The following is a 23,863-nucleotide window of genomic DNA, read 5'->3' as shown; positions in this document are numbered from 1 at the left end:
ACGCATATTTCGCAGACGTAACAAAAAATATTTATAAATAGCTATCTAATGAAATCATAAGAGAATTAAACAAGTAAACTGAGACAGTGTATGAAAATATAGACGTTTGAACTCCTTATATTGAGAATTCGGGAGTCCTAACTAAATATTTGGAGCGTTCCTTTTTACGGACCGCTTCAGTTTCTATTTAATAAACCGTCCACTTACCGAGAAGAGATAGCCTATAATGAGATCAGCGTCCCTCGGTGTAACCAAGGCGTCTTTTTCCAAGACGTCCGTTCTGAGCCAGCGGCAATCGACGTACGCACGTACTGTGTTGTCATCGTGAACACTATGAGAAAACAAAATATTATGATTAAGTTTTATTTTATTTATCACTAGCTAGATCTCCTGACTTTGCTTGGGATGGTATCGTAATTTTAAATAGCCTATAGTAATTCTCAAAAAATAGGTAAAGACAATTCAAATTGGACTAGTAGTTTCAGAGGTTAGTGCATTGAAATAAACAAAGTCTTTCGCTTTTATTAGTATAGGTTATCTATCTTATGTTGAAGTATGTAATGAGTTGCTTGTTACATTTTGAATTCCTGAAATTGAATTCGATTAAATTTAATATAAGTTTTTGGAGATAAATCGTCAAATTCTCATTTATCATCTTTATATCTGAGTATTGCTATTTCAAATTATCTGATCTAATTTAAAACAGTTTTATCAATACCTTAAAGAAAATAAGTAGGCATATTTTAAGAGAAATTAGCTATACTTATGTATTATTATTATTACAGCCATTAACTGTCTACTGCTGGACATAAGCCTTTCCCATAAAGGGAGTTTTACTAGTAGATGCCACACTTGACAGGCGGGTAGACAACCGCAGCTAGGCTTTTAGAGATGTTTTAAGAGGGATGCTGCTGCCCATCCCTTGCCCTTTACCTATACTTTAGATAATTTTATAATTCATATCATTCTTCTAGATTTTTTTTATGAAACTTAGTATGGCAAACAAGCTGACGGCCCACCTGATGGAAAGTGGTAACCGTCGCCTATAGACATGAGCAGTACCATGGACATAATATAGTATACTGTATACTGCATCGCTCATGATACCCTTCATGCGTTGCCATTCCCGAAAACTAAGATGTATAATGCTTCTATACCTTGTAGCCTTGTTGCCATATCCTATCCTTCAAACCGAAATGCAGTCATGCAAACACAACTACTTCAAAGCAGAACCACGACTAAGACAGAGGTATCCAAGCAGACGACTTTTGTACAAAGTGTCTCTTTTGTACTCGAATAAAAAAAAATATTTAGCCTACTTATTTTTGTATATATAGGTATTATATAAGTTTGATCCTTTGATACTCGTATATAAATATGAATACATTCCAAATACACAGGTGAATACAATGATATAATTTCACGGGCGAAATGATTAAATCCAACAAGACCAAACCAACTCTATATAATATTTACCAGCCGCTTTGTATTTATAACCCCTGCCAACCGACCGCGTGAGTCAAATAAAAAACATGACCCTAATAAACCATATGAAAATCCTACATACAAATCTACACGTTGGCGGCTAACACACACTGTCCCTAGAGGGACATAACCTTCTATCATACTACGGGTTTGTAAGCTACCTTCCGATTTGATCAGAAAGAAACAAATAAAGTACAGTAATTCATCCGTAAGGATAAATCAAATTATTTAAGATCTTGTGCATCGAATTCTCGAAATGTCAACATTGTCTCTCTGTCAATTTTCAATATTTCTGAACGAACCCTTATTATATTATAAATGCAAAAGGGACTTTATTTGTTTGTTAATATTTTGTTAAAATAGGTGTTGTCTTACAAAAGGTGCGTGAACAAAATGGCAGTCAGAGATTTTTTATATTACTATAGTGGCAAAGAAACATACGGCCTGTCTGAAGGTAAACGGAGCTATCGTAGCCTGTGGACGTCTGTAAAACCAGGAATGTCACGCGCATATTGTTGATTAGATAGACTGATGGCTAATATGGAAGGTTGTGTGTTGTAACCCAGTCGCTCATGACTAAGGATAACGAATTGATCCCGAAACTAGTCGATCTAGTTCGATCTTATTACACGTAAATTAAAATGGTAGTTATTACATTAAAATATAATATGTGCTTACGTAACTTTTAACAATGAAATAAGAAATAGCAGAGGTCAATTTTCGAGCATTGGCAGACACATATTCGTATACTAATGTTAGCTGAAATAAAACAAAATAATTCTATTCAAATAAACAGTATTTGTTTGTTATCTCTTAGCATCTTAATGGCTTAACTAATCACTGAAATATAGTATACATGTACTATTTTTATTTTATCTTTATTTGGTCTCCTAGCAAATATTACACTGATAAGATTTAATAATAAAATTACTGTCTATTTATACTTAGTGTACAATTATTTTAAGGGAACACGGCATGCTAATTAACAAATAAACAATAATATGGTATAATAATCTCTTCAGGTATTTGATTTTAAATATTTTTTTTTCTATGTTTCTCTTATTAATATTTTCTTTTTTTTTTCGCTTTATCCTTACCACTCAGTTAAAATTATATCAAATTATACCCTGAACTATTTACATTATTTTTATTATACACACACCGCACAGACAATCACCAAGAATATTGCTCTTTTTATATTATATTTATTTTAATTACTATACTCACGTACCCTCAAATGGGTTAAAGCTGAAAATCAGTGTTTTGTTCCTTGAACAATGTTCCACGCTGAGCTTCGACCTTTTTTTATTGCTGCAGATCACACATAATAACACAATTTTATAAATCTTATGCTGTTTTATGTATTATCTATTCTTATGAACATTTTGTGTGTGATTAGTAACAAACAAATAAACGATATATCTATCTATCTATATAGATATAGTTTTTTAGATTCAATAGATGATTGCTTCACATAAGTTTTAGCTATTCAATTTAACTGCAATGCATTAAATGGTGAAGGGTTTAATCTACTTTTTAACTCGCTCAATGAATACGAGTATATCCCGATTACGTGGACGAAGTCGCGAGTATAAAGCTAGTAATACATTTTCTAATAATAATTTAATTCTAAAAATAATTTCTATCTAAAATATTTGGTAACAAATTAATACGTCAAATTTGGAACTAAATGTGCGTATTATAAATCTGCCTACAAGGGATAGACCTCACCTTCACTTTTACTTTTAAAGTCCAAAATATTAATAAAAATTTAATAGAAATATTATAACAGAAATAAGATTTTTGTTTTTAACTTTTTTCAAACAATGAATTTAAAAATAAAAGTTTAACACTTTAAAACTTCTACCGGTTTTAATAAAATATGTATTATTTTAATTACTGGCCACATAGATGAAAGGCAAACAAAATGGCCGCACACTTGACGGGAAGTGGTTATCGTTGCTTCTAGATACGAACATTTATATTTAAGAAGAGAGGCGTTTAAAAGACGAGAGAGGGGATTTGATTAAAATGTAATTACATCCTCAGGCATTACCGAGATAGGCTTGAAGAGGCATTATACGGCTGCACTTTATAAGACATTGTCTCTGAATACGCGTTTTGTTTGGATAAACAATAATCGTTTACTACATGTCCTTTATTTCAAGATTCATTAAGATGTTACAGTATTATTTTATTTATATAATATAATCTAAAGATATTTACAGTACAATTCTGTGTTGCTGGAGTACATAGTTTTTAAAGCCAGTGATAAATTGTCTTGTGCATATTATATGTAGTATACTGGCTGTTACCTGCGACTTCGTCCGCGTAATCGAAATAAAAGAAGTAATTTATCCTTGTTATTTCCATATAATACGTGTATACCAAATTTCATAGTGAGCAGGTGAGTGGTATGGCGTTATAAGATAACAAACAGGCAAACTCATTTTCAAATTTATAATATTAGTAAGGGTAAGACTAATAAATTTAAGTATAGCCTAGAATACCGTCACACAACAAGTACCAGGTTGCGGCTAATTGAAAAGAGGCAACCCAGATGTATCGTATTATATTTACGCTCCTCTTCAATTTAAGATGTTTCATTAAAAAGATTTATACCTGCAAAAATCAGTAGCGGGATCTTAGACTATTAATGAGAAATGAGTTGTAATAAGTGAAGACATAAGAGAGAGAGAGAGAGAGAGAGAGAGAGAGAAAGAGAGTCTTATAACATACCGCAGACCTTTTTAATAATTATTAACAAAGCTAACTTAACACATGTCAAACACATACAGATCTTTGATGATATTCATTTCTATTTCTTTACTCATCAATGTTTCTACAATATTTTTTCGCATTTACCTAAAGCTCCCTGTTCTTATACTAATATTAAGACTTTTGCATTGTATGACCGCGTATTGCGTTAAGTCCAATCTCTTATAAACTATATTTACTATACTGTAATAATACGCATTCTAATTTTAAATATTAAAAAAGAAAAAAAACATTGAACATTCGGGAGTGAAAGGTGAGTAGATTGTCCTACAAAATATCCTACGAAAAGAAAAACAATAATATATAAGAGAGACTTAATGTGTAAGTCTTATAATAATAAGACATTTATGAACGTCAGAATATTTCAACGCTAATTATATTGCGCCCAACGCCCCTTAGTGTTGCCACTCCTGAAGATTAAGGTATTTAATGTATCACGAGCCAGTTTTTGCACTAGCTTTATTTACTATATAAAACGAAACAGAACAACTGGTACATAGATAAATAGATAGATAGATACTCTTTATTGTTTCCTCCAAAAGATTACAATAGTAAACTTATTATAAATATAAATAAATAGTACATAGGTAGACAGAATATCGTTACTTTATATATTTTTGGATATATCTGGAATTATATTAAATATAATATCATTTCTATCGTTACTTAAATAAGAATTAATATTTTTTTTAAAAGATATTTGCTTACAAGAGTGAATTAAAACGAAGGGAAAGAAATAATCTGTATATGTAGATAGATAGATATTCTTTATTTTTTCCTTCAAAAGAGTACAATAGTAAACTTATTATAGATACAAACAATTACAAGAAATAATCACAATGAGAAAACTATATATATATATATATATATATATATATATATATATATATATATATATATATATACTGTAAAAGCCCGTACTTTCGAAAATTTTAGGGTTTACTATGCCGTGAGTTCCCGCCATAGAATGGGCCACTCCTTTTTGCACCGTGGGTGTTGTAAGTGGTGACTAAGGAAATTCAATTTTTTTTTTTTTTTTTTTTTTTTACAACACAATGGTCGAGAAATGGGCAGAAGTGTTCTTCTTAAAACATGACCAAAGCCTAGCTGCGGTTGCCAATCCGCCTGCCAAGCGTAGCAACTATTGGCAACAGCCCTCTTATGGAAAAGGCCTATGCCCAGCAGTGGCCAGTTAACGGCTGATATAACAATAATAAACAAAGATTTACCAACATTATTTGGTAAATGTAAGGATTTAATAAAAAGAAAGATTATTTTGTGACTGTTACTAAATCAAACCTAATCTATTTTTCTGAACACGAGCATAAACACCACTAAACATGTATAAAGTTACTGTACAACCCCGAATTATGGTAAATTTAATATTTTCTATATTTACATCAGAGACGTGGTAAATGTTGAAAAATAGACATAAAATTAAGACATATTTAGTACGTAGTCAAAAAGGTAGGTTAGGTTAGATTTGGATTGGTGAATGCATCAAATCTCTTATAAAATCTTTACATTTGCAAACTCATTTTGGTAATAGTTAATTTTAAACTTTTCACATGTTTACACGTATTTAATGACACATAACGCGAACTAAACGCGATCATGTTGGTAAATCTTAACAAATACTGGTAAAACCTAATATTCACCAATGTAGTCTTTCACAATTGAACAATTTGATACTTTCAAAGATTAAGAATAGTACCAACGGGAGTCTTCGAATTTTTCTGTCAAAATTACAAAGAAATTATTATTTAATTTTGACTTAATGTGACATTTAAAGAACTCGTAATTTATTATGTTGTGCTACTGCCTTTTTACTGTCGTAAGGAATTTATATTAGAATTTTGTTTTATATTAATTGGTAGAAAAAAGGAGAAGTTGTCTCTCTGATGTACTACCGATGAGACCGGTGTGTTTAGACTAAAAACACAAAGTTTTCACACAGGAATCGTTCAATATGATGCCCACGGCCACTTTCTACCATTGTACGGCTCGCTATCGACATTGAGTTCACCCTCATATCCTACAGCCTAGATGGTCGCGTGCAACGCGGTTTCAGAGATGTTTCCTCCCACGAACACTCAGGTTATGGAATGCGCATCCTGCCAAGGTTTTCCCAATTGAGTACAGCATTGGGTTCTTCAAAATGGAGGTAAAGAGGTTTCTTCAGGGTCGGCAACGCGCGCGTAATACCTCTGGTATTGCAGGTACGCTACGGTAACTACGTACCATCAGGTGGGCCGTATTCTTGACTGCCACCTCAGTGGTATAAAAAAAGAGATTTCTAGTGATTTAAACAATTTACGCGAAATTGTTAGTACACATTATATAATACGAGATCAAATACATTGCAGGTAGTCAGTAGATGCAGGTAGCTCAGGACCATCCGTTATTAAATTTTTTTTTGAGCAATTTTGGCAATTTTTGAGCGCAGTTATTTACTAAATAGCTGTAATGATCACCAAATGTATCTACAGTATATTATAAATAAATATAATTGAATATTTAAAAAAAGCCATAGGATTGGGAGAGAAGTTGATCGTTTTCCTAAGTTTTTTTTCTTATTAATTAAAAACAGTATCGTTTTTTTACAATCTAACCTTTATAAAGAAAATTACTCGTAGTTTGAACCCGAACCTTAATTACAAAAATCGCACAATTTTAATTAAGCGCCCGAAATCGTGAATTCTGTTTCGAGTTTTCATTTTCGCATCACTTGAGATTAAATTGGTCTCACGGCTGTCTCATAATATGAAAACGAGATGTCATTAACCTTCATACATTACAGATATATTTTACTTAATAGAATTAAACGTCTTAAGTTTTGCATAAAATGAAAAATAAGCTTTAACTTTAAAGAGACAAAAATTAAGTCCTCACTAAAACTTTTTCTATTATCAATATTGAAGCAGATAATTTAAAACGGAAAATGGACACTTATGGTTTAAAATTAAATTTAGTAGACTCCTAAATTAATGCCTAGGACATTTTTATTTATTTCATATAGGTACGAAGTCTTGAATGAAGTTAGATATAGAAAACATTCCTGTTTTCCAATCCAAGACAGCTGAAACATCAGCTGCTTAGGCGTTACGTATGAATGCCTAAACACATAGCTGAGTGGTAACCATTTTGGTCGCATAATTTCTGATTAAGTGTAATTTTATTTTTGTATTTCCTTTTTCTTTAAGTTTATAATTGTTTATGTTTTAGTTGTAATTGTTGTTTGTTTGTTGTTGTTGTTGTTTGTTTTATATGTGCCAAATAAATATTATTCTTTCTTCTTTCTTTCTTAATTGAATTTATGATTAATTCATTACAAGTTATCCATCGTCCAATCCTGACTATATTCAGCTCCCTCATTTTACGCCACAAAGCGCGATCCTGCACCACTTGTATCTAACAATTCCTTGTAATACTTGCGAATCGCCCAACACTGCGTTGTTTGTAAGGGGTCGCCACCTGAGGAACTTTCTTTCCCAACAGTTATCGGTTGCTCGAGCTATATGGCCTGCTCACTGCCACTTCAAATTGTTGATACTGGATGAATTTTCAAGTTTTAAATTCTACTTGTATCACGGATTGAAACTCTTACGCAATCTTCCTAATATTATAAATTTGTTACTAGACGATGTCTGTACATAGAAGATATTTAGTAAAAATTGATACGAAGGGTCTCACTAAGGTCAATAGAACCCAAAACATTCATGAGTCTATTTGTAAAAGGATATAGACACATAAACAGTTCCGGCATACTGCAAATATAAACTGCACCAAATTAGGCGTGGTTTTCACAGTTGTATTTCTGTAGGTCAACTTAGGTAACCTAGGGATAGGCAGCAGCGTCTCTCTTAAAACATCACCAAAGCCTAGCTGCGATTGCTAACCCGTTTGCCAAGAATGGCAACTATTGACAAAGGTAGTCTATGACGAAGGACTATGTTCAGAAGTTAACAGCTGGTATAATTATTTCTAAAGATTTAACTTAAAATCTGGTATATATTTTATTTTCATACGTCATCTAGAAATGGCCTATTTTTTTTATGCAACTTAGAATGGCAAACAAGCTGACGGCCCACCTGATGGAAAGTGGTAACCGTCGCCTATAGAAATGAGCAGTACCATGGACACAACAGAGTATACTGTTCGCCCATGATACTCCCCATGCGTTGCCATTCCTGAGGACTCCAATATTATTCCTCTGTACCCTTTTTTTTTTTTTTTTTTTTTTTTTTTTAACGTCTGGAAAATGCTTTAAGCAGACCCATACACCTTGTGGGAGGTGAATGGGTACTGTGGGAATCCCCCCGTAAGGTGGGGGTGTACCCACTAAAAACCAGACGATATACCCTCGAGGTGCCATATGTCGGAGACATGGGTTCGCTTTCGCACTCACCACATCTCAGACGGCAGCGACCCGCCCCCAGATGGTAAGAACAGGTCTCCTCTCTCAAGATAGGGTGGATGGCGTGCTCACCCTACCACTCGGAGGATGCGCCGGTATATTAGCACATCCCCCAGGACCATTGGGACAATACCTTCCCACAGGTATCACCCCGGCCCTAGTGGGGAAGGAGGAGGGGCGGAACTGGGCGCGCCCCTCCTTCTGCGTCTGACTCGTCTGCGGCGGATTGACGGTGCGAAAGTGGCACTCTCCCGCTCCCTTTCCGCCGCCTCCTTCTGCGACATGACGGCGTCGCAGAAGGCGAGCATCGCTTCCCACGATCTCTCACTGCTCACCATCCGCCGAACCACGGCGGGCAGTGAGAGATCGGTCCCCACTATCGCGGACAAGATACGACGCTCATCGGTATACGCTGGGCACTCCTCCAGCGTATGCTCCGCCGTGTCCTGGTGCGCTCCACAAGCATGGCACTCCTCCGTCGGCTCCCTGCGCGCGACATGACACAGATATCGCCCAAAGCACCCATGCCCGGACAGTATCTGTGTCATCCTGAAGGTCAGCGGCCTTCGCCGCCTATCCATCCACTTCTTAAGAAGTGGACGGATAGCCTCGACGGTCCTTCGGCCGGCCGATGGATCGGCCAGCCGCTGTTCCCACTCCCGCTGCAGGACCCGTCGAATGTGGTACTTCCGCAGCGCAACTTCCAGCCTGGAAGGCTCGGCACCCTGGCGCCTCCGCTCTGCACGCCACTCATAGACCGACGCACAGGCATTGGCCTCCAAGTCCCAGGGCGGCGAGCCCGCCATCACACACGCCGCCTCCGTGGAGATAGTGCGGTATCCGCGTATAATGCGGATTGCCATGGCCCTATGTGGCCTGTTTAAACAAGCCACATTTTGCCTGCTCAGGGCCCTATTCCATATTGGAGCCCCGTACAGGGCCATGGACCTCACCACCCCAAGATAGAGGCGACGTGCGCTCCCTCCTGGCCCTCCTATGTTTGGCAGCAGCCGGCTTAGAGCACCGGCAGCCGCCATAAGGCGGGGGGCCAACCTCTGGAAGTGCTTACGGAAGTTCCAGCGACTGTCTAAGTCAAGCCCTAAGTACCTCATATGGGGCTTGACGACCAATCTCTGGCCACTGACCATTATGTGGGCTCCCTCTGGTGGCGCTCGTCGGGGTCTGTGAAAGCATAGTACCTCCGACTTCTCCAGCGCCACATGGAGCCCAAGGCGACGCGCACGACCGACGACGAGTGCCACGTTTGCCGTGGCAAGACGGGCAGCTTCCCTGTAAGTCCTCCCCTTGGCAACAACAAGTGTGTCATCTGCATAGCAGACAACATCGCTGCCGGAAAGTAGAGCACCCCGCAAGTTCCAGTCATACCCGATGTTCCACAAGATCGGTCCTAGCACCGACCCCTGTGGGACACCACGCTGCATCTCCCTCGACGTTACCGCCCCATTCTGTCCCACGCAGTGCACTATCCTGTGCTCTAGGTAGGCCCCGATTACGTCCCGTAAGTAGGGAGGCACCTGATGATATTTTAGTGCCTCCCTAATGCACGCAAATGGCAGAGTGTTGAAGGCGTTCTTGATGTCGAGCGACACCGCCAACAGCACCTCACCGCAGGACGTCGCCTCATCCGAGAGAGCCCGAACACGAGCGACGGCATCGATGGTGCTCAGACCCGCACGAAATCCGAACTGCCTCGGACTGAGGCCGGGACCTACTTGGGACAGGTGTTGGTTGAGGCGACCAGCTATTATTCTTTCAAACAGCTTGCCGACCTCCCCCAGTAGTACTATGGGACGGAATGCCGAGGGTGCAAGGGAACCTGCGGGGTGCCCCTCCTTCCGTAAGAGGACCACTCTGCCCATCTTCCACTCGTCGGGAAATCGTCCCGTCTCCAGGCACCTGTCGAACAGGTCCCGGAGACGGTCCCCTAGGGCGCCCAGGGCCAGGACTAGAACGCGGCCGGGTATTCCATCAGGCCCCGGGGCGGTGTTTTTCGCCCGGAGCCTATCCACAGCCGCTGCAAACTCCTCCTGGGAGACTCTCGTGGCCCCTACAACTCCGGCACCACTAACCTCATGGCTCCGCGGTAACATGGGAGGGGGTGTAAACTCCGGCTGCGCTGGGAAAAGCGCAGCCAGTACCTCTTCCAGCTGTTGAGGCGGGATGCGTTCCGCTTCCGGGGGCGCCCAGGGGCGCATTTTGCCCCTTACCGTACGATACGGGCGCCCCCATGGATTCCTCTGTACCCTGTAAATTCACGCCATATCCCACCCTTCAAACCGAAACACAGCCATGCAAACACAACTGCTTCACGGTTAAAACACGAATAGGACAGAATCTTTAATTTTCCTACTTCTAAAGTTCACGTGTACGAAATAGTGGGTAAAAGTTAGTTGAATAATAAAATCTAAATATCACAATGTGTATACAAACTTCTACATTTATAATGTTAGTATGAAAATGTATACGCTAAAAGTCTACTCTGAACATATTTTGCTGTACTTCCTATAAAGTTTGTTCATAGGTACGATGTTATATGACGCATATGAATATGAAATTACAAAGAAGTTATTTTGTTACGATATAAGTAAAAATATCTTATGATTCCACGAAATAAAATATTTAATACATTAATTTTCTATTTTTCTACTCGATTTGAATATTGTGATCGATCTTTGACCCATTCGTGTTTCAACCGTGAAGCAGTTGTGTTTGAATGGCTGTGTTTCGGTTTGAAGGGTGGGATATGGCATGATTTACAGGGTGCAGAGGATTAACACCTGAGTCCTCAGAAATGGCAACGCATGGGGGGTCCGTCAGCTTGTTTGCCATTCTAAGTTGTATAAAAAAAATAAAAGAAAAAAAATTTGGTTTTCATATCATTTTATTTTAAGCGTAAAAGTCTCTAATAGTTATCCATCTAATGATCTATCAGACAATAACGGTATTTAGAGTATCTTAAGATGCATAATTTTAAACAGAACTGTATTTATTACAAACTTTTATTCAATAATTTAAAATATATGTTAGTCAGTTTGTTTGTTTAGGTCCAATTTTCCAAGCTGAATTAGAACCACTTTTTGGCATCCGATTAAGCTGAAGTTTAGCCTTAACCTTCAGTTTTGATGACAACATAATATGACATCATTATAACAAGCCATTAAATGTCAACTCCTAAATATAGGCCTTCTCCATAAGAGGGGCTTTTCTAGTAGTTGCCATGTTCGGCAGGTGGGTTGGCAACCACAGTTAGGCTTTGGCGATGTTGCTGTAGTAGTGTGATGGTATGCGGTGACGCTGCAACCCATCCCTCGATCATAAAATTCTATTTGTCACCTCTTACAACACCCATGGGTAAGGAAGGCGTGGAGTATATTAAACCGGGACCACAAGGTAATAATATGCCATACCCAAACCAAAAATGGTGTACTAAACATAATATTACTTGTAATATTTTCAAAATGGCTGTTTTTACATGAGTATTAAATTAAAGGAATTGAATAGTAGAAAACGATGAAGTTAATGGATAAAATTATTAACTCTAAATCCAATATGGCCGTCGCTCCAAAATAATTACATTATAAGAACTTGTTTTTTTAATACAATAAGTAGTTTTTAATACAATAAAGTTATTATCAACAGACTTGTTTAATATCTACTTACCTAATAGCAATATGGTGCCAACGAAAGTCATACAACGGTACTGCCAAATATATGGATCTTGAAGACCCCGAGCCTGCATGCACAAGCCTTGCAGCGCCCCGACCAGCCAGCTCCAGGGAAAGGAACGAGCCCGTCCGGCGGCGGGACCTTAGAGAGAACAACGTCCCCTGGCCGTAGCCTCCGCTCTGTAAAAAATATCCGAATTAGTCTCCCAAGGAATATGCGTTTTTGTAAAGAAATTTTTGACACAACACTAAAGTGGGACTGAATCAGTGGCGCATTTCAGATGATAGGCGGTTCCCAATTTGTATATCGTGGCTTTCTGCAAATCTAAAGAGCCGTAATAGATCTTATAGAAAATGGAAATGTAATCCTGATATACTACGAGAACTTATAAGCCTTGGCCAGCGATTGTGAAGGTGAAACCAGATATGGTAGGCCTTTGCTCAGAGTGTAACATTATGGATTAAGAATGTGGAATGATAAGTATCTAAAACGGAAGACTTTCTAAGATAACCTGTTAATATCTCACTAATGGGCTGGGTTTTTCATTATTATCACGTTGACCAGGTAACTTAGTGGAGTCCATTTTAATTTTTCATTTTTTTGCACTGATATAACAAGCTATATTCTCTCAAACATAAAGATGTCTCTTGATGATGTTGATTCAGAAAATGAAAAAAAATCGTAATATGTTCTTGTCATGTCTCCTTATTTAGTTACCATACGAAAATGTCTCAATTAAATACTTTATAAAATTATATTGTATTATAATAATAATGAAACTTTTTAATCTGTGTCTACAATGATAAACTTTAACGTTTAGTGAAGCTATTAAGTGTAGTAGGAGTCAATAGAAAAAAAAAAAGTATGCATAAAGATATAAAGAGCAAAATTATATTTTACGGCAAAAATAGTATTAACAATTCAAAACAGAATTAAGGATTGTGAAGTAAAATTTCCAGCATAGCAAGAAACTCCTGGGATTGGTACGTAACTCGTAACTCATTTTCTAACAATTCTCATTAAACAGATTGAAATTGACGGTTCCGTGATTAAGAAGGGACGTACCGTTTAACAATTTTAGTTACAAGTGGAGTTAAACGGTTTGTAACTAACTAATTCAAACTGGAACTGTTAAAAACAATACCATACCATAATATATACCAACCATATAGACCGTATGTTTATTTGCCACACTAGCAGAATAAAATACAATCCAGATAGAGTTGTTATTGATTTTTTTTTAAATGGTGACGACGATGATGAGTTTTGACCGATTCCAGTAATTGCAACAGTTTCGACTTCATTACTATTAGTCAGTGACATAGAAAGGTAAATAGATTTTTTGTAATACTTAGAATAGAGACCAAGCTGAAGGTCCACCTGATGAAAAGTGGCAATGTGGTTACTGACGCCTATAGACATGAATAGCATAGGATGCACATTGATGCAAATGGTTGAAATTTCTAAGTATTAAGGCCTTACGCCTCAGTACCTGCCATATCCAAATATTACTGCCATATTCCGTTCTTTAAACATAAACATGTAAATATAACTGTTTCACAGAAATACAAAAAGGATGTGATACTTAGTAATATGGTATTTTTTATTATAGCACGGCATGAGACCAAATCATCCTACAGCAAACAAACAAAGATGACAAGATGACAAAAGAGAACAAAGGAACAATATGGTCCAATGATTTCGATCAACTAAATCCAAGAGACTGGGAGGGAAAGGGATTGTTGGCAATGGAGTTTGCCCTATTAGGTCGACCTCCACGTGGTTCCCTCTGGAATTCATCGTGAATAATTTTTGTTGAATTTGTCACGATGGGCTAACTGACCTGCTTCATCCTCATCTATTACCCCTCATTAGTGCCCCGCCAGTGTATACCGATAGCGCGGGCGGGGTTACCATTTCATTATCACCCATTAAAAAAAAATCAAGAGACTGTTCTACTCTGGACGGCTGCCCGCGCTATGTCGGTTCACTAAGTACCTTTACATGGTGCTTTTGAAGAATCTGATATTACAAAACGAAGGAAACAGAAGTCATGCAAAAGATTTTTGTATAAAGGTTTCGTTCCGTAGGTTAAGTAATTCTTGTTAGACTTGATGTGCCCTAATGTGGCTTATAATAAAAAAAAAATTAGAGTTATCATCGTCATCATATCAGCTTTTAACTGTCCACTGCTGAACATAAGCCTCCCCCTTAGAGGAGTTTTGCCAGTAGTTGCCACGCTTGGTATGCGGATTGGTAGTTAGGTTTTAGAGATGCTTTAAGAGGGACGCTGCTGCCCATCCCTTGCCGTCCCTTAGTCGCCTTCCACGAGAAAGGAAGGGCTTACCTATTCTATGTTGGGACGACACGAGGTTATCATCGTTATTATAATTATGTTAAACTAGCTTTTCCCGTGACTGTGCCCATTGACCGGAATAAAACTTGCCTATATTCCGCTCCTTATATTAAATTACATAGTGATTAAGCTGACAAGGTCCTAACAAGTACTAAACAAGCAAACTTTTTTTATAACACGAGGCAAATGGGCATGCGGCTCACCTGATGGAACGTGACTACCGCCACCCATGATCCCCTGCAACACCAAAAGGCATTGCAGGTTTGCTGTCGGCCTTTTAAAAAGGAATATGATCTTTTTTTGACGGTTATGCTTTCCATATAATATTAGTAAGTATTTCATCTGGCAGTTGGGTTTTAATTTTATCTCTATTAGTCCTTTAGTATCTAACTGAGAAATATTCATATGTAACAGATTTACACATAATATAAAGAGAACAAATAAGAATATGGCGCCTAACTTGTTCTTTAAGAAAATTATTTTCACTCTAACAAGTAATTCTCATATAAACATGCCAAAATACAAGCACTTAATTGGAAACATATGAGAATAAGAAATGAGAATTTGTAATGAAGAAGGCGTATATGTATATACGGTATTACTACAAGAAATATTTAAAGCACTATTTATCTAAACTGTGTTTAACAAAACCTTGCCTAATTGTTAGTTGTATAATAGTTATTTCTAATTTTATGCACCAAAATCTATAAAATATTATAATAAAATTTATTACATAAAACACATTTTATTTGTATATTATAGGTATGAGAAAAAAAAATGTTCCCAATTCCAATTAAAAAAAAACCCGACCTGATATGAGAATCTTTGATTTAATACTTGTAATATTGATAAAAGCATGAATTAATTAATGTATTTTATATGAAAATTTTGTCAGCCAGACGTTATATTATCTTAGTTTTTAATTCTTGATGCTCTACCTATAAAATCTAAGTGTACCTCATTGATTCGGTAGTTTAAGAACCGAGTCCTAAAGTCTATGGTTTGATTTACTTAAAAGCTTTATTTATTTTCTACATTAAATACGAGTATACATTGCCGTATAGTCCCGGCATATACTGGGTCATCCCTTACTTTCCCGTGGTTGTCGTAAGAAATGACTAAGGGCACTTAGTGGCCGAAGAATGGGCAGCAGCGTTCTTCTTAAAATATTATCAAAGCCTAACTGCGGTTGCTAACCCGCCTGCCGAGTGTAGAAACTACTAGAAAAATCCCTGTTACGGAAGAGGCCCATGTTCAGCAGTGGACAGTTAACAGTTGAAGGGATGAGGATTGGGATACATTTAATGCAAAATTAACAGAACTTAATAAAGCATTAAAAAAATTTGATTATATAGATCGCATCAAATATCAAGTACTGGCCAAATTTAACTAATTTGACCTTAAGCTGACCAAATTTGACACTTTTTTTTTTAAATCAAAACAAAACGAGCTTTGAAAACTGAACCCATTTTATATCAATAATATCTTTATAAATTACATTTAGACTTAACTTTTCCTGTATGTGAATGAAAAGCAAAGGGGCAACAGTCATTAGCAATTAGAATCGTCGATGCGTTACCGACCTTTTAAAAAGGTATGAGCTTTCTTCGAGGCCCCAATTCGATTTTGTTCCGAAACACCATTACAGGTAGTTCGTTCAACATTTTTACGGTACGTGGCAGGAAATGTCACGTAAAACGTACAATAGTGGATGGTCATTCGTCAATTTTATGTAGGAACTCCCAAACTAAATTGGCTCGGAATCTACGTAGCTTTTATAGCTCGTTTTTTTTTACTATAAAAAATTGAAACCCAAATTGTATTTGGCATTCCTAAGTAATGGAAAGAAGATATTATGAGTAATAAGGATTAGCGACTCTATTGTTAACAATATACTCTATCAGGTCGATTTCGGTCCCCCCTGAAAACTAGATGAATTCGTCACGATGGGTCGACTGATTTGCTTTCATTTTCACCTATCATCTTTCTTTGATGGCAAATTATTGATAATCAGTGCCTTAATATCCGGCTCGACCCACTGAAACTACGTAGAGACATTGCATTTCTATGCATCTTTTTTCCAAATGTATCATGGGGAGTGCTCCGAGGATTGTTCGGATTAATACCTGCTGCTGAAATTCACCATCGTACAATACGTTACAAACTAAAGTTCCGTCCTCATCATCTGGATGAGTAGAGACCTTCCACCGTGCGTTTATCAAGGCACTTTCTTTGTTACACAACCACAATATGAAATCAACTTCCAACAGCAGTATTTCCAAACTGATACGTAATCGTACCTGCAATTACTTTGTCGTTGCGGGTGCTCATGAGCGATGGTAGTTAATTAACATCATAGGCATTTTTTTAAACACAGGGGTCTTAAGAAATTGCCCTGGTAGTGTATATTTCTAGCACAAATGAAGTTACCTTTATCATCCATAAAGAATCCTTTAAATAATATGGTAACGAGAGAATTGCAATTGCTAATTTTTGCAGAAAATACATAATACTAAAGCAAAACTCACAATATTCGAATTTTGTAAGTAATTTCCAATAAATCCAATAATTTGTATATCCTCACGTGTAGTACCTTACAAGGTAGACCGAGATCAAATCCCAATCACCTTTTAGCGCTTAACATATGCGCTGCACCATTTTCATATAGCGCAGTACAAACTTGACAACCGGCTGACAAAGTTGAGTTTTCGCACACAGCGAAGCAACGCGTGTATGAAGCACCTTAGCTTCATCTACATAATATTTTCCTTCATCCATTTTCATAACATACTTCACGTATATGTTGGTTTCGGAGACTTTTAATATTATATGTTTAACTACTACATTTTTATCTTTGATTTCAAATGTAGGAAAACTAATGAAATATGGTAGACCACTTTTAATTGTTATATCAGAATAGAACATATACTAGTTTTTAAGTTAGAACTTCAGGACACAACTGCAGAAACCGAATCCAATTTGATGCAGTAATTTTTACGTGATACCGAAACAAACATACAGACAGACAGACAAAATTTCTATGTCTATATATATTCTTTCTATTTCAAGACAAAATATTGTTATGACATCTATTAGTTTAAGACCCATCGTATTTTTTTTTTTATTATTTCCCATCATATAGTTATAATTTTATTATAATAGTAATAGTCTAATTAAAAAATAGATCTTAACTAGTTATAATATGAACAAACCTCAGGTCTCAATCTTAGTGATACAAATAATGTGAATTCTCTGGGGAAGGTCTTCCCAGCAGCAAAGAGCTCCGAAGACGCGATCCAAATGTAAGAGTTGGGTCGCAGACTGAAGGCATGTGGGCGATCATCCACAGGGCCCCACCGGGCCTGAGCAGGATGGAAATTCCGTCTTGCACCCGGTGCTAAAGGGTTTATTGCTCCTGTGGAAAAACAGAAATTTAATTTAAATTATATTTTTAAGTGAATATAATTGGAATTGTGTACCACAAAAAATAAACTAACTTCAGTTATGGCAACACCAGTCACTTTGATTTCAAAACTATACTACTGGACTAATTTTTATAAAATTTCTATAGAAATAATCTGTAACTATTCTTTTAGATAAAAAATAAATTATAAATCAATTTATAACTGAGGTAAAAAATATAAAAATTACAACCGAATTAGGAATCCTTCTTTCAAGCCCTTTTGAATTTTGAATTTTGCCATTTTCCATTTTGCCATGATCTGTAACACAGGTTTATCCTACTTCAGACACCAGTTCTTCACAATACATTAAATTATGTAATCTCCAAATAAAATAAATGTATTTTGAACATATTACAATATTAAATAAAGCATATCATATTGTTATCAGAACTGAAGGTGTATAAAATATTTCAACTCAATTGGATATCAAGAAATGGTTCTAATTAAGCTAACAAAAGAAAAAAAAAACAAAATAGAAACTATACATACATTGTAAATTAAATTAAAGATTAAAAAAAGAAAGATTTCATATTGTTTGCATTTTATAGCTATGTTAAGCTAATTCAATATTTGATTATTAAATATTATTTTATTAAATCCATTCTTTTCCCGTGGATGTCGTAAGAGGAGACTAAGGGAACTTAATAGCCAAGGAACGGGCAGCAGCGTTCTTCCTAAAACAGCCTAACTGCTATTACTAACCCATCTGCTAAGCGTGGCAATTACTGGCAAAAACCTATGTATGGGAGAGGCCCATTAATGGACAATTAACGACTGATATGGTGATTTTATTTATACAACTTAGAATGACAAACAAGCTGACTGCCCACCTGATGGAAAGTGGTAACCGTCGCTTATAGGCATGAGCAGTACCGTGGACATAACAGAGTATGCTGTTTCGCCTATGATACCCCCCATGCGTTGTCATTCCTGAGGACTCAGGTGTTATTCCTCTGTACCCTGTAAATTCACGCCATATCTGACCCTTCAAACCGAAACACAGCCATGCAAACACTACTGCTTCACGGTAGAAACACAAATGGGACAGAGGTACCCAGGCAATCGGCAATCTGGTTGGTGATGATGATGATGATGATGATGAATTTATTAAAATAAAAAAATATTTGACAAAATTAATATTATAGTATGTGTACACTACAATATAATTATTAAAATGTCTTTAGCTAAAATATCCGAGTCTATACGCACAACAACAAATACATTTGAGTACCGTCTCCATTTGTAATTATGTTGGCACGTATGTTTAATTAATTGCGTGGTAATAATAATAGACCTGTACATTTCCAGTGAAATTCATGATAGTATCCATGTTGTTTATTTACAAAGAAGATATCTATGTCTAAGCCTGAGGCTTTCTATTCCTGTATTTGAACAATAGTTTCATATTCCAGCAATACAGAAAGTAAATGTAACATATGTTTTATTATGTACTAAAAATAATTTTTTTTCGTGTTGTGTGGTCCCAGCATAGAATAGGCCATCTCTTCCTTTCCCATAGTGTCGTGACTAAGGAAACATAATGATCGTTGGAGGGGCAGCAACGTCCCTCTTAAAATATCATCAAAAGCCAACCTGCGATATTGTCTGTCAAACGTGGCAACTACTAGTAAACTGCCATAAGGAATGCTCCCATTCTTTATAGAGGGGGAGGCCTGTGTTTGAATATGTAGACATCCACTATTGATAGTGGATAGATAACGACTGATAATAAATAATAACAGAGAAATGATGTACTTTAGAACACCGTGAGTTTTTACACTGTGACTTTATCTGCATGACGGAGCAGGATAAATTGTAGACTATATTTTTCTCCATTCCAAAAAGCATTGTATTGTATTGTATTGTAAAAATCTTTATTGTACATAACTCAGATTAAATACTAGTAAATGATTTAATATACAATATATATATAAGCATATGTTTATACCAAATTTAATAATGATTACAGTTGAACTACCAAAATGCTTAGAAATAACAAACAAAAGAATTCACAATTATAAACGTAACAAAAATTAATTAGACAAATAGGTGCAACAATTCCAAACTGATGCGCTTACATACGGTCGGGAATTGATTCTTGTATATATTTTACAAATATAACATATAAGAATTACTAAAAAGATTTAATAATGAAAGTCATAATGAATCGATCATAGACAAATTTTTATCTTTTTAAAAACATAGACAAGTAAAGTTAGTGATGACAACATTGTCAAGAATCGATCGCGATCGACTCGTGTCGCGGCTGGACAATCTAGATGGTAAGAACACAGATGTAGAACAGTTGGAAGTTATGTGTAAAAAATAATGTATCTCAAAATTATTATACTTTTTGCCAGCTAGAGAAAGTTTGTCCCTCTTGTAGCCAAACTATACGAGTATATCCATATTTCACTTGCTAACTGTGTAACCTCATTACTATTCCACACTGGAGGCAGTCAAGGTGCATTAACGGATGACTTTCCTGGCAGTTTGTTTGGTAATAGTTCCTTGCTCGATCCGAAAGTGTGAGGTGAATATTTTATAAAGGTAGTGGCTTTGTTTGAGTACAGGACTTGTTTCAACGTGTTACATATGCGAAATATGATCCAACTTTACAAAATTTTCATGGCCTGTCACTCCTCTATCAAACGAGCTGTTTATTCTTGAATATGACAGAGAGAATATACATTCCACTGTTCTTTACATTTTTTCAAGTTACGTACACTTTAAATTATTTATTTTATGTTGGTAGTTTTTATTTATATACTCTATTACATATATATATACATACACCACTATATAATATTTATAAACACACATATATGTGTTACCTAATACTTAATTAGTTGGATACTATATACATATAAATATATGATAAATAAGTCGATATATTTAATTGAATATTACTAATAAATATTTTTCCATAAACAGCACAAATTTTATCAAGTATTATTTGTTTTAATATAAATTAATGAAAAAGTAATCAAGTTATGTCAAATGTTATTACAGAAACACTCTCTAACTAGAATTATTTACTAATTACAACATTGAATCAATTATACATAATAACTACCGATTTCACTTACGTGCAATTATGACAAGAAAGCTTGACTAGTTTCAGAACAACTCGAGACCCTAATCGTAAGCGGCTGTGACGTGAGCATGAGTCTCACTATGTGCCTTGACCCGTTGAGCACGAGCTGTAGGCATTCGCGATACCGTCACAGATAAGAAATATTGTGTTTGGAAATCTTCGGGTATGGGTAAGTTAAGCCGATAGTTATTACATAAAAAAACATACGTAAAAGTGTATTTACGAAAAATTTTCTAATTATAATAAACAAATTAAAATTAATTAATTAATGTTTAATTTGCAATCTGTTGGACATCAAAAGACTATTTTATAGTCGGATCAATTATTCGTTTGTTTATATTTTCATTATTTCTATTTTTTAACATAAACATAGGATGTAACTTCAAACTTATAAAATACAATTTCACTAAACTTTATTATTTGTTTATAGTTTTATGTAGACTCTTGTGTCCGAAGAGTTTCTCCTGCTGCGATTTAAAAGAGTACTCGACGATCTAGAGTTGAAAAGTTCTCTCCGGATTACGCTAACGTATCTAATAGGTTATTTTGCTGAATATTTTATAATTTTATTAAAAAGGAAGAGGGAGACTTTGTACAAAAATCGATTGCTTGGGTACCTCTGTCCCATTCGTGTTTCAACCGTGAAGCAGCTGTGTTTGCATGGCTGTGTTTCGGTTTGAAGGGTGGGATATGGCGCGAATTTATTGGGTACAGAGGAATAATACTTGAGTCCTCAGGAATAGAAACGAATGGGGCAGAGGTACCCAAGCAATCGACTTTTGTACAAAATCACCCTCTGGTAAACTGAACCTACTTTGTTTAATAAATCTATAGAATACTAGCTGACTCGGCAAACGTTGTTTTACCATATACATTATTTTTAGAAGTATACATGAAAATTTATCCTACTACAATTATTATATTGGATTGCCATCTTGCAACCCTATTGCAGCATATAAAAATCGCGATTAAAAAACAGGAGTTGATCGTAAAACGGTGAAAATTTGAGGTTGTATGTATTCTTCAATGCTAAATCATAATAAAATAAAAATGGAACAATTTGTCAATTTTTTTTTTTTTGCGAGGATCACCCTTATCATTGAGGGATATGAAAAATAGATGTTGGCCGATTCTCAGACCTACTCAATATGCACACAAAATTTCATAAAAATCGGTAAAGCCGTTTCGGAGGAGTTTGGTAACAAACACCGTGACACGAGAATTTTATATAGGTATAAGATATAAATCAAGTCACTGTCACATCGACCAAAAAAATTGCTAACTGCTGCATTACTTTTCGCCTTTTTCTTCTTGCTAAATTTAATGCTGATTCGTTCATTTCTAAATCAGGCTAATATTAAATTATATTATACGAAATAGCGGCTGACGAGGAAGAACGAGAAAGGAAAATATAATGGCCGACCCGATGTAATAGGATAAAGACCACGCTATTATTGTATACGTATAGCGGTACTTTTTCGCAATACTGCAGTTTCGATTTAACCAATAAAATATTTGTGATAAAAAACTACATTGATGTAATGAGTTGTGATGCTCATCTCATGCTTGCTATTAGTTATTGCAATTACTTATACATAGACTTTGTACAAAAGTCATTTGCGTGGGTACCTCTGTCTCATTCGTGTTTCAACCGTGAAGCAGTTGTGTTATAGGGTACAGAGGAATAACACCTGAGTCCTCAGGAATGGCAACGCATGGGGGATATCATGGGCGAAACAGTACATGGTACTGCTCATGTCCATAGGCGACGGTTACCACTTTCCATCAGGTGAGCCGTCAGTTCGATTGCCATTCTAAGTAGTATAAAAAAATAGAATGCATGTGGTCCGGGTATAGAACAGATCGTTCCTTCCTTTCCTGTGGGTAACGTAAGAGGCTATGGGCGAGAAATGGATAGCAGCGTCCCTATTAAAACTTTATTAAAAGCCAAAGTGCCGTTACCAAACCGCCTGCCAAGCGTGGCAACTACTGGTATAAAAATGCTATAAACCTCATAATTGTTTTAAAAATAAAACAAAGATACAAAGATTAAAGGGTAATAATAAATTATAACAATAATGACAAACTTATGAACACCATACTTAAGTACTTATTGTACAATATTAAAGTAGCAAGTATTGTTGTAGTCGATATGGACTCATAACTTTTGACATCAATGGCTACTCATGAAAATAGTATATTAGTTTGAAAGAACACTTTAAAAGGAACAAATAATATTATAGGAACCATGCAGGGCCTTATCTAGTTAGACCCTGGTTTAAGGTAGGGCAAAAGAACTTTTTAATAGGACAATAGATTGTTAGTAGGTCATAACTTACAAAATATAAAACAAAAATATTTTCGACTTAAATCCGTATTTTCTCCATCTTTCATGTAATTTTACCATATTTTTAAAAAAATTTAATTAGTTTCTAAATTTTATGAGGACTTTTGTTTTAAAGCAGGGCATTGGATTTTTTAAGGTACAGCATTCCCCCTCATTGCCCCCTCACCCCTAGCTACGGGCATTGAACCTAAATATAGTTAAATATCGGATTATATTGGTAGAAGTAGTAGTA

General features: G+C 36.0%; 1 protein-coding gene across 1 annotated transcript in view; it reads right to left on the bottom strand.

Annotated features, from left to right (window-relative positions):
- Positions 1–23,863, bottom strand: part of LOC113513854 (uncharacterized) — a 99,436-nt gene that overhangs the window by 5,934 nt on the left and 69,639 nt on the right. The window contains exons 6-8 of the mRNA XM_052898827.1: positions 17,936–18,138; positions 12,362–12,546; positions 208–331 (exon numbers count right to left, since the gene is read on the bottom strand). Of these exons, the coding sequence (XP_052754787.1) occupies positions 208–331; positions 12,362–12,546; positions 17,936–18,138 (512 nt within the window). The remainder of the gene's footprint in view (positions 1–207; positions 332–12,361; positions 12,547–17,935; positions 18,139–23,863) is intronic.

This window comes from Galleria mellonella, unplaced genomic scaffold, assembly GCF_026898425.1.
Source record: "Galleria mellonella isolate WM207_F2 unplaced genomic scaffold, CSIRO_AGI_GalMel_v1 utg54, whole genome shotgun sequence".
Lineage (NCBI taxonomy): Eukaryota > Metazoa > Arthropoda > Insecta > Lepidoptera > Pyralidae > Galleria > Galleria mellonella.
This window is presented reverse-complemented; position numbering and strand designations above follow the sequence as displayed.